Below are 14489 nucleotides of genomic sequence, written 5' to 3' on the forward strand. Positions count from 1 at the left end.
AGCTCCCAGCCAGCCCCTGCACCTAGACTTGGGACAGCTCATCTCTGACTGAACACAGGTAGCCTCTGCTGTCAGATTTCACTTTGATCCCTGAAAACTACCGGAGCCTCAGCTCTTCAGAGGTGTCAGCTGCTGAGCCAGTGTGATTGCAGGATTTCTTCCCCAAAGCCGGAGGCCAGGCATCTCGCCATGCCTGCATCCTGCATGAATAACTGCTTCCATCCTCACCCGGGAGGTCACTGTGTAGCGGACAGATTGCAAGTTGGGCTGAGCCGCCTCCCGAGCCAACCTGAACCCGCATAACCTCCTCGAGCAGCAGGACTGGCATTTGGTAATGCGTGAGTGCAGGAACGGGGAGAGAGAGACAAAAATGTGAAGGAGCACCACCTGGTTCGCTGAGAGGTTGGGAACAATGTCAGGGTGTCTTCTGTGTCAGCTGCACCCACCACCCCCAAGTTGTGAGAATTGAAAACAACTGGGGGGAGGGAAGGGGCAGGTATTTGGCTGGTCACAGGTCCTGGAATCAGAGCTATGAGGCTGAGCTCCAGGATTTAGACAGGAAGAGATTAATTAGCACCTCTGAGCCCAGCCTAGCCCATTCTACAGACCCGGGAGGGGTGGAGGGTGGGTCCCCTCAAGGCCAAATTCCCCCAAAGCTAATAGACAGACACACAATCCTCCAGAAATAGACACTCCAACCTCCCTCAACCCATGGCCCCCTCTCCAGCCAAAGTGACCTCACTAATGAGAGTGGAGCTGTAATGAGGGCTTGGATGCCTGGTAAACCTCACCTTCTTTGTCTCTGGGTTTTTAACATCCCCACTGGCAGCGGAGTGTTACTCAGAAGCTCGGGTGATTTCTTTTCTCACATCGCTAGCTACATCAGAGCCCCAAATGCCATGTGTGGCAAACCCGGAGTCTATCTATTTGGGTACACAATATGTAATTTCTGGCCCTGGTGGCACAGAGATGGAAGGAGGGAGGGTAGTCCACATTTGTGTGCAGCAATAAGCGGCACCCAAGTGCAAAGCATGTCCTTGAGCAGGTATGGCCATGGGTACGGGGAACGGGGAGGGGTGTTAGAGTTCTCCAGCTAGGAGGTCCCTAGTCGCATCCACTCCACAGCTCCCCAGAGACCTTATACACCACGACCACCACCACCCCCAGGCGTCCAGCCTGCAGGCCTGCACCCAAAGGTGCAGTTCCCAGGTAAACCAGCCAGGTGACAAATGCCCAGGGTGCCATCTAAGAAAAGGCATTCCAGGGAGTGATGGCTGTGAATGTGCCTGAAGCTCCAAATGAGGGCGTCTTTGAAGGTCAGTATCTGCTGGCCACCAGCGATGGTCATGCCTAGGCTTCTCTACATGCAGCTATAGCCATCCTGGTTTCAGTGATTTGCAAAGACTGGCATTGCAACCCTATTGGATTAAAAAAAAAAAGAAGAAAAATCTGATTACAAAATCCTGAGCCTTGTAGAGAGGTGTCCTGCTGCAGGCTAAGTTTAGTGTAATTGAAGATTCAGAAAAGGTTGCCGATGGGGAGATTTTGTGTGCACATGTGTATGTTTTTGTAAGACAGGGAAGAAAAAAATGTTTTGTCTCACTAGTGAAATTGGGAATGAAAGGAGAGGGTGGAAAGAACAAGGAGAGGTAGATGCAGACTTTCCAAGAGATCCTGAATGCAATTCCATTTCTGGACATGCTCCCACCCTTGCCACTGGAATTCTCAAAGTCAAGCTGGTCCCGTCCCTCCATTGAGAGCTAAGCCAGATGACACATTGTCCTGCATCCAGCAAGCTCACAGCCCTGTTGTTTGTCTATTAGTTATAGCCATTATCCATCAATTCATCAATCAGCAGGTTTACTGCATACTTCACAGGCTTACGAAAGGGATCAATTTTTTTTAATTACATCCAGCTCCCACGAAGCCAAGTCCGGTAAACATGATGAGCCCTCATACCCCACTTGAAAATGAACATGAGCAATTGCTGGCTCTTGCAATCCCACACTACCCAGGCCGCCTGTGCAGACCTCAAATCACGTGGTGCCCTTTGCAGATGGTGATGTTGTCTCTGACCTGCTGTCAATATCAGGATGGGCTTTGACTGTTTCCTCAGACACGGTGATCAATCTGCTCGGGTCCAGCCACACTCCCAGGCCCCTGTCTGGTGCTATGGATTTCTGAAGTGGGTGAGCAGGGAGCAGGCACAGATTATGTGAAAGGAAATAAGCTGCTCATCCTCTTCATCCCTTCCTGGGCACCCGGTATCATGTCAGAGGCTCCTCAGCCAGCTCCTCCTGGGCATGGGAGCAGTTGGTCTTTCTCAGGACCTCTGTGCCTCACGCACCAGGCCTCACAGTCTGGTACATTATTTTTAGTTTTCAGAAAGAACTACTTTAGAGGTTGGGTGTGAAAGGTGGGTAGGCTTCCTGATAGAGTCACAGCCTTAGCTGGGTGCTGTGGATGGGAGCCAGGAAAGCAGGAGATGATAGGTGTGTACTGCCCTGGGTCCTGTGGTGGCACCTGGTCACTAGCCTAGGCTCCAGGGCTCCGTAAATTCCCCCATACTTTCACTGTCCCAGACCAGACATCAAGAACACTTAAAGCCTGTGTTTCTGTCCCGAGGAGAACTTTGTCCTGCATTTCAAGCCTAGTTAGTTCTTTTGGCATTCTTAAGCCTAGTTAGTTCTTTTCTAATCACCCAGATCTTTAGCCATCATCTATTTGAGTCAGTCCACCCTCTTGGTCTTATTATTTCCCAAGCCATATTATTCTTCCTCGCTTGAATCAAGTTTAGGGCAATCCACAAACATTGAGAGGCACTCTACCAAGGGTTTAAATGTCTGGTTTGGGGTAAGTAAAATTTCCTCACCCCAAGAAGAGTCACCACACAGCCTGGCTCCCTGACCAGCCCCCCAAGTCTGATCGCTCTGACGCTTTGCTGTTAAGGCTCCCAAACCCATCAGTCATGTGGGCCAGTTAGCTAGGTCGTTTGGCCTTTGTGGCTGATGCAACAATTAATTCACTTATCTGGCTCTCTGTCTCTGTCCCTGTGTGTGTGTGTGTTTGTGTGTGTGTGTGCATGCACTTGTGTGTGCCTCTCTGTCGCCTGTCTCTGCAGGGAAAGTCGCTGGCGGGCAAGCGCCTCACCGGCCTGATGCAGTCCTCCTGACGGTCCCCAGCCCAGGGCCCGGGCCCGAGGACCTCGCGGGCAGGCGGCGGCGTTCCACCTCTGCAGACAGAGTTTCCCTACGGGGAGATTTGGTCACTGTGAAAGAAAAAGAGTGATGGCAATAAAGGGCATTGGTGGGAGACACGGTGGGCAAACAGAACGGGGAGACCAGAAAGTGTCCACAAGGCCTGGGGTCGGGCCGCTTGAGGCCCCTGTTTACAACCCTCACTTCCTTGTACAGTTGTGCTCCGACACCCCGGTCTCTGAGAGGTCCTTGTCCCTAACCCATTCAGAGGAGGATGCTCGGAGCTCCTGGTGTGACAATCACTCGAGATTCTATTCTTATTATCATCGCTCCTCCCCCTTTGGGGGGATCATGCCTTCCAGCAAACTCAAGAGGGACCATCTGGCCCTGAGCACACCCAGTATTAAGCCCCCTCCCCACGGCCTCTCTGGTGCACCCACCTTAGTTGCAGCCACTGTGTCCTGAGCACCTCCTGCCTCCTCCCATCTCTGTGGACGCCCCACGTAACGGCTTGGCGCCAAGCGTCACCCTCATGTCCCACCGTGTCGTTGGCCCTGAGAGGCCTCGCGGATGGCTTCCTCTCAAGTCCTTCCAGCCTCCTTTGAGGCCAGCTCTCGAAGAGGTCTCGGCGGGCATGGTGGCTGCCCTGTGGTCCTGTCAAATCTCTCAAGGGTCCAACACCAGAGGAAACGCCGGTGTGGATGAAAGAGCTTGCTGTTTCACAGCCATGGGGGTTCTGATGACCACCTTTTAAAATTTTATTATTTCGTAAATTATCCTGTTTGTGTCCCTGCTCCTTGGTTTGTTCCCTCATGTTTTACTCAAAATAAACATGGCCATGAACTTGGGGGCCATTCCACTCCGCAGCCCCGGGTGGAAGCTGGGAGGGCTCCCGGCCGAGGGGAGGCTGGGTGGCAGGGCTGGCTGCCCCACACCTTCCTGGCGGGCATGGCCTATCTTCATGTTGGGAGCTGAGGCAGAATCTGCTATGGAGAGACCAGCAGGGCCAAATGGTTCTCTGGCAGCCCAGTGGAGGCATCCCACCCAGCAGTGCTGGGAATCGAGGAGGAAAGCAGACTCTGAGAACAATCTACAAAGACCCACTTGTATTCCCTGCGTGTGTGTGTCAAAATGGCTCTCCGCCAAACCGGCTGTGAGGTAATATATGTGAAGCACCAAGTCAGGTGCCTGACGTGTAGTTGGTGCTTAGCAAATGGTAGCTATTACTCTTCTCATCGTCACTGTCCTTGTGACTCCCAGGAGCCTTTGGACAGAGCGGTATTAAGTGACATGTTTTTGAATTCAGACGCTCACTCCCCCATCTGCTGTGACTCCTCCTTGGGTCTATTTTTGGCCATAGGTGGAAAATATCCCTTGGGAGTACATAAACAGAAAAGAGAGAAGCCCAAATGTGATCACTGGCCTTTCTTTACTCACGCAGGCAAATTCCCCAGCTGGTGACCAAAGGCTCATAAACTTGTTTGCAGACCCTGCCTGCTAGGTGTTCCCCTGAGACCGCCTCCATCCCCCACCTCCACTCCCTGCCACCCATCTGCTTCAGGAGAGGTCTGTCCCCATGGCACCAGCCTTCCCTGACTCCCGGGGGAGCCACTATGGGCGTTACCAGGCCCAATTAGCGTCACCCCACGTGGTTTCTTGACCACCACCCTCAGCCTCCCCCATGGGCAGTAGTTGCTCTCTCAGTGAGGTGCAGAGGAAATTAGAGAGATGACATATGTTGAGTCCTCAGAGGAACTCCAAAAGTGGCAATACAGACTCGGATTCTTGTTGGAGACTCCCACACCCTCGGTCCACACGACCTCACACAGCCCGGCACTTGGCAGACACCAGGAACTAGATGATGAGTCAGTGAGAGAAAGGAAGCCCTGTCCCGCGTTGCAGGGTCTATTGACTCCTCCGCTCCTGATTCTACCCTTTGTTGTTTTTTTTTTTCAATCCCCTTGCACTTTCACCCAGACTTCTTGTCTCAGAACCAAGTTGCAGTCTAAGTTCTTTGCCCACAGGCAGCTCGCCTTGCCTAGGGGCCCCAGGTTGTGCTGGCATGGAGGCACAGGGTATGTGTACAAAGCATTTTCCAGAACAGGAGGCACCTCTGAGCCCTCACTTGGCTAGAGCCAGCACCTGGCTGTTTCTTGCACCTTCCCCATGGGCTGCAGGCAGGCAGGGTCGGCTCCTACACTCCCAGCTGCTGAATGATGCTGGCCTGAAAGTTGGCCTCATCCTGGGGGGTCCCCAAAGGACCCAGCCAGAACCAGGTGGACCGTGGCTATGAGATGGAGCAGGCTGGAGGTTTCCAAACACCTCTGGGGACATCAAAAATGAAGTCAGGCCAACAAGCTCAATAGAGTAAGGGCATTTCAGATGCTTTCAAGCCCAGAGCAATACCCCCCATCCTACCTCCCAAGAAGACAAGCTCAGTCCTGTGACTACCATCATGTGCTCCCTGGTAGATCATGCCAAGAAGTGAGGGTGTCACAGGGTTGCTCTGCCCAAGTTAGACAGTCCAAGGTCAGTCTACCACGCAGACCTTAGCCTGTAAGCATGCTTAGCAAATCTGCTCTTGCCTGGCCCCCACTGGCCTGGTCAACACGGCCAAAAGATAAGAACAGTTTAGACTTTTGAAGGCAGTTCAGCAGCAAGACAGGCAATGTGTTTCTGCCCTGCCCTACCTTAGCTGACCTGACTGGGGATTGTCCCTGGAATTCTTCAGATGAAGGCTCACGGGGAAGAGGTCATATTGACCAAAGCATCAAGGCAGCCTTAGAAATGACCATCTACCTATAAGATCAGACACACTGGTACCAGGCAATGGGCATCTGACTAAATAGCCTTGCCTACACGGGAAAAGTAAACTTTGTAAGTTGCCTGTATAAATGTCCAGCAGCAGCCACTGGCCTGACTAAAGCAGCAGGAACTCTGGGCTGGGGAGAGGGCTCCTGTCCTTCCAGAAAGTGAGGCTGTGTTCTACTAAGAATGTGCCCAGCAGGGCCTCGGGCCCCAGTGCAGTCTGCCGGACTGTGCTCCAGGCCCCCCAGTGTGGAGCAGCCCAGGGCCAGACCAGCTCCCTGAGGGATCGCTCAAAACTCAGAGATGTTTCTAGAATCAGTGAACATAGGAGACAAGTCCCAGCGGCTTTTTCCTCTGGTGGGATTGCTGGTGTGTTCAAACTACCTCACCAACAGGGCACTGAAGTAGGATTCTGCCACCTGTCTGGCCACTGGGCTTGTTGTGGAAAGTTGATGTTTTCCTAAAATATACCCTCTTCCACTCAGCTCCCAATGCAGGGGCTGCAAAAGCCATGGCTAGGAAGCCCTTCCAGAAGCTAGAATGGATTGCAGGTTTATCTTTGGGCCTTGCAGAATATATTGGAGGAAGGTGTTCCAGCAAGGTCCAGGAGCCAGAAAAACTGGCTGGGGTGGGGGTGTGGGGTCAGGGAGAGGACAGTGTGCTCCCAGCCTCCAAAGGGGCTGGCTGAGTTGAGTATGTAGCACAGACCATGTGTGGCCTAGTTGAATAGTGGCCAAATGAATCCCTGATAACTCACCACAGGACCCTCTAAAGAGAGGCCTGTGCTTGTGTAACCATGGCAACGGCAGACGCCAGCAGCCTACTCATTAGTACCACCCAGTGATAAGGCATCCCCTGGGCACAACCCTGGGGCCATAAAGTAGCAAAGTAGCAAATGTAGCAATAAGGGGCCCAGGGCTGTAAAGAGACAGGGTCCAAATGACCCCACCTCAGCCCTCTCCCCAGCCCCAACAAGGGCTCAAGCCAACTGTCAGCTGTCCGGGGAAGGAGGCGCTCCATGTCGAGGGCTCCTGTTATATTCTATGCCCACTCACTGCATGATCACGGACACGTCAGAATGGCCTTCTCATAGTGCATGTGGTTCTTACTAGTTTATTTTTCTGGAATTTGGGGATTGGACCCCAGAACCAAACATGCTGGTACAGTCTGAAAATAAATGACTTGAACCCACTGTAATCTAACAAATGCTGTGTGACTCCTTGGCTTGGGGGTTTCTTGGGCAGGATTTTCCACTAGGAAAATGTCTATCATCACACGGCACTCCCCACTCCCACGCCACTAAAACACACACTCAGATACACACACACACACACACACATACGCACACAGACTTTCGCCCTCCATTCCCAAACAGGACCTAGATGGTTCAGGAAAGTCAGCTTTCTGGGGTGTGAGATCCACTCTGGGGGATTGAGACAGTGGTGTCACCAGAGGTTGAAGTCCCTGACTCTACCCAGGTCTCCTAGCTGAGGTCTTCATGTCCATTTTCTGTGCTCAGCCACAAAGCCCAGAGGCCTGACCAGCATCAGCAGTGGGCAGACATCACTCTGATGCTGCTGAATCAAGTCCCAAGGTGGAAGTCTGCTGCGTACAAACAGCACTCCTTACAGGGAGTCATGGTTTCCTGAGAGATAGACAATCTCATCTCCCACTAACACCAACGCAGGCGACTGTGCGAGCCTGGAAGTCAGGCTGACGAGAGGAGGAAGAGAACACGGGGGAAGGAACCACACGACTGTCAATGCCTCTGTTAACAACGGGGCTGACACCCTGCAGCTTGCTTCAGTAGCAGAAATGTTCTCCCCAAAGTAGAAATGATCTCAGAGGCCTGGGAAGAGGTTCTCAGTCACACTTGCCTGGGAAACAACTTGTCTCCCAGCCCCTGGCCACCCCCAGAGCAGGATTTCCTGTCCCGAGAGGTCAAAGTCAAGGTCACAGCTGCCACAGTGCCCAGAGTGTCATGTCCACAGCATATCCCGCTGTCCGGTCCTGGCCCACCACGAAAGAGCCATGCTTCCCTGTCTTCTTTGATCATGGCCACCACCTCCAGGGACCCTGGAGCTCCTCCTACCAGCTGAGCCATCTGGCTTGTTTCCAGAGTCTTTGTTTAGCAAGCTGGCACTGTGCACGCGAGTTCTGCTGACCACTGAGAGCTGATCTGCGGCAGGGCCAGCGTGGAGGTGGGGATGTAGCGCTGCCAGCTCTAGCACCGAGTGCTCTGCTCACCCAAGAATGTCTGACACCCCTCCCAACTGCATCCTCCTCTCAAAAAGACTCTGCCCTCTTTTGGAGACTTCCAGCATGAAGGGCATGAGACTGTCCCTTCCCTTGGAGCCAGCTTCTCAGGACTGGCCTGGCAAAGGGCAGCCTCCAACACGGAGGCTGAGCAAGGCAAGCAGGAGACCCTCTGTGGGGCACATCCCTCTGGGTGCGGAGTTCTGCTGGCTCGCTTTCCCTCAGTCTTCCTTCCCTGGCAGATGCTCCAGCCTGAGCTCCTGACTCTCCTTAGGGGACTTCCAATGCCCATGGCTGGGCCCCTTGGCCTGCACCAAGCCACAGTGCTCAAGTGGGGGCTACAGTATCTCATACATGGAGGGGCAGGCCTGCTGAGGCAAGGTGAGGCTGCAGGTCTGGCTCATGTTAAAGGACTCAGGTGGAAAATGCAGCTTGGCATGAGCTCCACTGGGAGCAGAGCTCTGTTATGCTCCTGATCCCTTATAGCACAGGCTCTGCCTGCTCAGAACCAGGGCCTAGCCTGGCCAGGTCTGGCTTATTTCAGTGGACAAAACAGAGAAACAGCACTTGATTGGAGAGGCCCAGCCACACACCTCAGTGTAAGTCCTAGATTCCGCAACTAAAACAGGGGTAAGAATTTCAAAATCTTATGGTTGTTGTAAATTAACACAGAAGGCTAGCCTGTGCCTGGCAAACAGTAAGTGCTCATGCAATGAGTGTGGGGTCAGCTATGGCCGCAGCTGAGACAGTCACTGAGAGGCCATGAATCCCAGCAAATCCCTGCTGGGCAGCTTTCCCCTGCACCTGGCCCCTGAGCACCAACCCCTGAGCATCTCTCTCACTGTGACTGGCCACTCACTCTCTTCCCAGCTCAGCCTGGTCCCCTCACTACATGTCCCTAGCATGGCCTCAATCAGTAATCCTGCTTAGGCCTCCGTAAACAGCAGAGCAGAGACTAAGGGTCTCTTCCTTCAGATGCCGGATGGAAAACGGAAGCAGAAGTCTGTACTCTCCATTGAGATTCCACTCTGTCTGATAGGCTCCCCTTGGCCACTTTGTGGGGATATGGATTCTGAGCTCTTGTTTAGAAATATTCCGTCCAGGGCCAGGGACTCAGCCCTCAGACCTGGCGTGGCATGGGTGAGGGGCTGGGCATGTCCTCGAGCACAGGGACATGAGCACCCTCACAGAAGGCGAAGCCTCACCCCTAATATGGACAATCAGGAAAATGAAGCCTCTATTTCCTCCCTTCCTCATGACATCATGGAAAGACTGTTTTTGATTGGAGTAAGAGGACTCAGGGAGAAAAGTTTTAAGAAGAGACAAGGCCCTAGATAGCTCTCCCTTCTGCCCAGCCCCTTGATGGTACCCTCAGTAGAGAATCAGTGACAATTAGCACGGAGAGGAGTATTAAGGGTTCTCTGGTCCAATAGTGAATGTGTGTGGCTTACATTTTTCTTTTGTTTGTTAAGGTATCATTTACAAACAGTAAAAGCTATTCTTTTTAGATAGAGCATTATGGATTTTGGCACAGTGAGGCAACCACCACCACAAATCAAGATAAAAAATAATCCTATCACTCCCTCCCCAAAGTTTCCTCCTACCACTCATGGTTGATCCCCTCTCCTCAATGCCCTGTTCCTGTCAGCTGTTGACTTGTGTTTTGACCCTGTAGTTGTGCCTTTTTCAGAAAATCACTTGAGGGAATCACCCAGCACATGGCCTTTGAATCTGGCTTCTCTCCCCAGCACAACACACACGGCTGCCTATGTGGGTAGCACGTTCCTCCATGTTTTTTTTTTTTATCCATAAAGAAACCAAGGCCCAGATGGGAGGTGGGGGAGCGGGGCCTGGAGCCCACCCAGCTCCTCAGGCCTGTTGGTCTTACTTCTTCAGTAAAAAGTCACCTTTTGAAACCCCCACATTCATGAGCCCTTGATGCAAAAAGCAGATGATCGCAGAACCCACACACTGAAGAGAATGCACAACTGCCCATCTCACAACATCTCTGTCCTGGGAAACAGAGGGAAGCAATGGTGCATGTCAGAGCAAGTCATGCATTCCTTCAATTAGCAGCTAGTGCTTTGTACACCTGCCAGTACTCTGGAGCAATCGTGCCTTCTGCAATCAGATCAACATGGATGAAGAAAACAATAAACACTGCCTAGAAGCAAAGTGCTGGAACAGACCCCAGGGAATAAGGAGTCTAGGGTAGAGGGATGCACCCATGAATACCAGGTCAAGTGGAGGAGATGGGCCGGGGGTTCGCTCAGTTAGAAATCTCAAACCCCACAAGTTCCAAATCATTAGTTTTTTAAGCATCATTATGAATTCATGAATGTAAATGTATTTGATATATTTCAACCCTGCACATTTATTATCCTTATTGATGTATAAAGAGCCCTATTTTTGGCCAGTGAGAGCCTCTTCAAGTTGACTCCTGAGTCCCTTAGACATGATCTTAGTAGTGTTTGATAGATTCACTGCTATCTGTTATGACAATGTAATCCAGAATCATCTTGTACATTTCCTGCCTCGTACCTGAGTTCCAAGTGAGTTAAAGTCTAATGAATGTGTTGCTATAAACTTAGGGGGGCCTGTGATAAATTTTGCCTGTGTAAACTGAATCTCCCATGCCTCCAAAATATCAGAATTTAAAAATTCCCATAACAATCAAACAGCTCAGAGCATTCATTCTACAGAATAGGAAACAAAAGCCCAGAAATATCCAGCGATTTATATATGGTTCACAGAACTATGACAGGGATAGAGGGAGGAGGAAGGAAGGGAGCGAGCTGTAGGCCAGGAACAAGTTTAAGTCAGTTTTTCTAAGTCACCAAGAGAACAGGGCTGGTTCCTAGAGATAGCAGAAGAAGGAAGCCACAGAGGACTTCGGAATCCCGCTTAGTACAAAGATAGGGTCAGCAAGTGTCAGGCACCCCAGAGCAAGTGGTCCATTTCAGCCATCTCTGCCCATTCTGGGAGTTCAAGTTTTTGAGCCCCCCTTGTAGGGAACTAATTAAATTAGGTAGATTAGTGGTCTTCAGGATAGGAGATCCACCCAGCACACTCTCTTACATCCAATATTAGACTTTTATTAGAAGTTTCCCAAGGCTTTAAGCTCTGGGAACATTTGGAGTCAGAAGACTCAGGTTCTGGTGTTGGATCTGCCATCATTGGCCACATGGCCCTAGGCAGTGTGGACACCCAGTTCACCTGGAGCAAAAGTTAAAAATAAAGAGTGGGTCTCCCCTGTGGCACAGTGGGTTGAGCACAGCGCTGTGAAGCTGTCTGCAGACTCTGCAATGCAGGTTCAATACCCAGCCTGCCAGGGAGATACCCACACGGTGCAGCAGACCTCTCCCATCTCACCCGCTGCTCCCCTCAACAGTGTTTTTGGTCCATCTGCCTGTTATGCTCCCTGCTCTGTCTCTGGTGAATCCTCTCACCCTCTCACACCTCGGGCCTGTACCCCAGCTCTTGTATAAATAAATAAATCTTTTTTAAAAAATAAAAAATAAAGAGTGCCAGGCCTGACCCTCAGAGTTTCCAAGTCAGGAAAGTTGAGATGATTCCCAGGAAACTCTATTTTCAATAAGTAGTCCCATCTGCACCACAAAGGAAAGCTATCAACAAAATGAAAAGAAACCCTACCAAAAAGGAGAAAATATTTGCAAATCATCTAATCTGACAAGGGGTTAGTATTAAAAATATGTTAAGAACTCATGCAACTCAATGAACAAAAAATAGAAAAAACAATTCATTAAAAAATGGCCAGAGGACCAGAACAGACATTTTTCCAAAGAAGACTTATAAATGGTCAACAGGTATGGGAAAAGGTGCTGAATAACTAATCATCAGGGAAATGTAAATAAAACCCACAAGGAGATATCACCTCACACCTATTGGCATGGCTATCATAAAAAAAAAAAAAAAGATATAACTAGTTTTGGCAAAGATATGGAAAAAAGGAAAGCTTTGGGTACTGTTAGTGGTAATGTGAATTGGTACAGGGACTATGGAAAACAGTATGGCTGTTCCTCAGAGGTTTAAAGCTAGAATGACCACAATGTTCTGCAATTCCACTTCAGGCCATATATCCACAGGAAACAAAATCACTATACGGAAAAAGATATCTGCACCCGTGTACTCATTGCAGCATTATTTACAATAGCTAAGACATTAACAGATTAATGGAGACATATCCATCGATAGACAAATGGGACAATAAAAATGTGATATATATATCTTTAATGGAATATTATATAGCCATAAAAAGAAGGAAATCTTGTCATTCCTGACATGATGGACCTCGACAACATTATGTTAAGTAAAAATAAGACAAAGGCAAATACTGTATGATTTCACTTATTTGTGGTATCTTAAAAAAAATTAATTCATAGAACTAGAGCAGATTAGTGGTTTCCAGAGGCAACCACCAACCAGAGCAGATGGGGGAAATGGATGAAACAGAAGTGATCATGGCACTTCTCACTCCAAAGCCCTTTGCACTAAAACTCACAATTATATTCAGAATTCTAGATATATGTAAGCCAGGGGAATATAATGATGGCTATAGTTAAAAATACTATACTGCATATTTGAAAGTTGCTAAGAAAGTAAATCTCAAAAGTTCCCATCACAAGAAAAAATTGATACGGTGTATGGTGATGATATTAATTAAACTTAACGTGGTAAACATTTTGCAAATACATATATCACATCATTATGTTGTACACTCTAGCCAATGCAATATGTCGATTAAATCTTAATGAAACTAAAAAAATTCAGTAATCCTAGGTGATTCAGAAACACAAACACAGTCAGATGGGAACCACTAGGCCAGATGATTTCTACATTGTCTTTCCATCTAAGAACTCTATGGGAAGAGGGTTTGATGTCCAAGAGACATAGAACACCTGCCCACCTCTTCTCCAACCAAAGATGCCCACCTCCATCTTCCCCAGAGTAAAGGGAACTGACACCTGTGCTCTGCGGTCTGGCTGCCCCCAGAATTTCCCTAAACTTCCCCTCCGCTGGCTTTCTGCTTGCCACTCTCACAAGAAACTAATCCTGACATTAAAGCACTGCATGTATGCATGCACAAACGTATGCACAGAGACACACAGACACACACAGGACTGTGGACTAATCTACCAAGTAGTTTAATGCTTCTATTCCTGCAGGACTTTGCCAGAGTGAACTCACTGGGCCTGCAGATGATGCACCAAGTCAGAAACAAAGGAAAACTTTGGGATCAAAACAAAGATAAATTACAAATTGGATCACTGGCACTTCTCTTGCTGTGCTGTGGAGGCATGCTGTTAGCTGTCTGGACATGCCCAGTCGCTGGCAGCACACATGCATGCACACATGCACACACACCAGCCACAAGGCCCTTCCCTGGCCAGCCACAATGCAGAGGTGACCTTGATACTTCTCACTCCTAAGCTTCAGAGCGCTATACTCAAGCCTGTGCTCAGGATTCTGAGCTTGGGACAGGAAAAACAAACTTTCCCTTTGGCTCTCCCACATGCTGCCAGCTGGTGAGCCCACAGAACTTCTGCCAATTCACTACACAGCATTCTGTACCACCCCAACCCCCACCCCCTCCTGTGCCCTCCATGGCCCAGCCCGGTGTTATGGCAGAATAGGAATGACCACCCAATAACTGGCCCCACAAAGAAGGAGGAACTTGGAGGAGGGCATCTCCCCCAAAGTAGATAGGTTGGAATGAAGCAGACAAATAACTGGCCCTGGGGCCGGTCTGGTGGGTGGCATATCCTCGGAAAAGTAAGTCTACAAATGTTTACTGGGATCAGCCATGTGGTGGGTATTGTGGCAGCTGCCAAGCTCATAGAACTGAGTAGAAGTGGTTCTTGTGCTCAAAGACCACAACTTCCAGTAGAAGACACAGGTCTGAACCAACCAATTAGGACACAGTTGGGCATGCCTGCCTCCACCTTCACCCAGAAGGTGAAATATCTGGATGAGCATATCTCTGCCACCTCCATCACTTCTGGAAACAAAAGCCAGTCCTTTCAGAAGCTTGCTGTGTGTGGCAGTCTGTGCACCCCTGTGTCCCCCTGGGCTGGATGAATTCTGCTCTCTGGCCTTATTCCCCTCTGTCCTGTGCCTCTCTGGGAAAGTATCCTGGGGCGACTCGGGACTCCCTATCCTGGTCTTCAAAGGCCATAACATAGGGCTGCCAATGATGAAGTTGTTCCT

The 14489-nt window shown here is 50.0% G+C and overlaps 1 protein-coding gene across 3 annotated transcripts in view; it reads left to right on the forward strand.

Annotated features, from left to right (window-relative positions):
- Positions 1-6628, forward strand: part of RGS6 (regulator of G protein signaling 6) — a 511546-nt gene extending 504918 nt beyond the window's left edge. For all 3 annotated transcript variants that reach the window (XM_037503635.2, XM_037503637.2, XM_037503639.2), the window contains one exon: positions 3122-6628. In XM_037503635.2, the coding sequence (XP_037359532.2) occupies positions 3122-3172 (51 nt within the window). In that variant the 3' untranslated portion in view covers positions 3173-6628. The remainder of the gene's footprint in view (positions 1-3121) is intronic.
- The last annotated feature ends 7861 nt before the right edge of the window (positions 6629-14489 follow it).

Source organism: Talpa occidentalis, unplaced genomic scaffold, assembly GCF_014898055.3.
Source record: "Talpa occidentalis isolate TD23 unplaced genomic scaffold, MPIMG_talOcc4v2.1 talOcc4.11, whole genome shotgun sequence".
Lineage (NCBI taxonomy): Eukaryota > Metazoa > Chordata > Mammalia > Eulipotyphla > Talpidae > Talpa > Talpa occidentalis.